Source organism: Phytophthora parasitica (assembly GCF_000247585.1).
Source record: "Phytophthora parasitica INRA-310 unplaced genomic scaffold supercont2.26, whole genome shotgun sequence".
In the NCBI taxonomy this organism is placed as follows: domain Eukaryota; phylum Oomycota; class Peronosporomycetes; order Peronosporales; family Peronosporaceae; genus Phytophthora; species Phytophthora nicotianae.
This window is the reverse complement of record NW_008649012.1, coordinates 158,645-159,110: the sequence shown is the minus strand read 5'-3', so window position 1 is coordinate 159,110 and position 466 is coordinate 158,645. Positions and strand designations below refer to the sequence as shown.

Here is a 466-nt window from a genome sequence, read left to right as displayed (position 1 = left end):
TGGCAATGGCAATACGAGCAGGAACACGAACGGTAACGCGAACGGCAATGCTAATGGCAATGCGAATGGCAATGCTAATGGCAACAAACCGGTGTTGTCATCGCCAGCTACCGGCGAGACCGTGAGCAGTTCGAGTACGTCGAACAACGGCAATAGTAATGGCAACACGAGTGGCAATGGCAATACGAGCAGGAACACGAACGGTAACGTGAATGGCAACGCGAACGGTAACGCGAACGCGAACGGCAATGCGAATGGCAATGCGAACGCGAACGGTAATGCTAATGGCAACGCGAACGCGAACAGTAATGCTAATGGCAATGCGAACGCGAACGGCAATGCTAATGGCAACAAACCGGTGTTGTCATCGCCAGCTACCGGCGAGACCGTGAGCAGTTCGAGTACGTCGATCGATGACAATAGTAATGGCAACACGAATGGCAATGGCAATACGAGCAGGAACACG

General features: G+C 52.8%; 1 protein-coding gene across 1 annotated transcript in view; it reads left to right on the top strand.

The window, feature by feature from the left end:
• PPTG_11040 (hypothetical protein) overlaps nucleotides 1-417 on the top strand; it is a gene marked incomplete at both ends in the record, with an annotated part of 2,008 nt that extends 1,591 nt beyond the window's left edge. The window contains 2 exons of the mRNA XM_008907285.1: nucleotides 108-134; nucleotides 375-417. Of these exons, the coding sequence (XP_008905533.1) occupies nucleotides 108-134; nucleotides 375-417 (70 nt within the window). The remainder of the gene's footprint in view (nucleotides 1-107; nucleotides 135-374) is intronic.
• Between the last annotated feature and the right edge of the window lie 49 nt (nucleotides 418-466).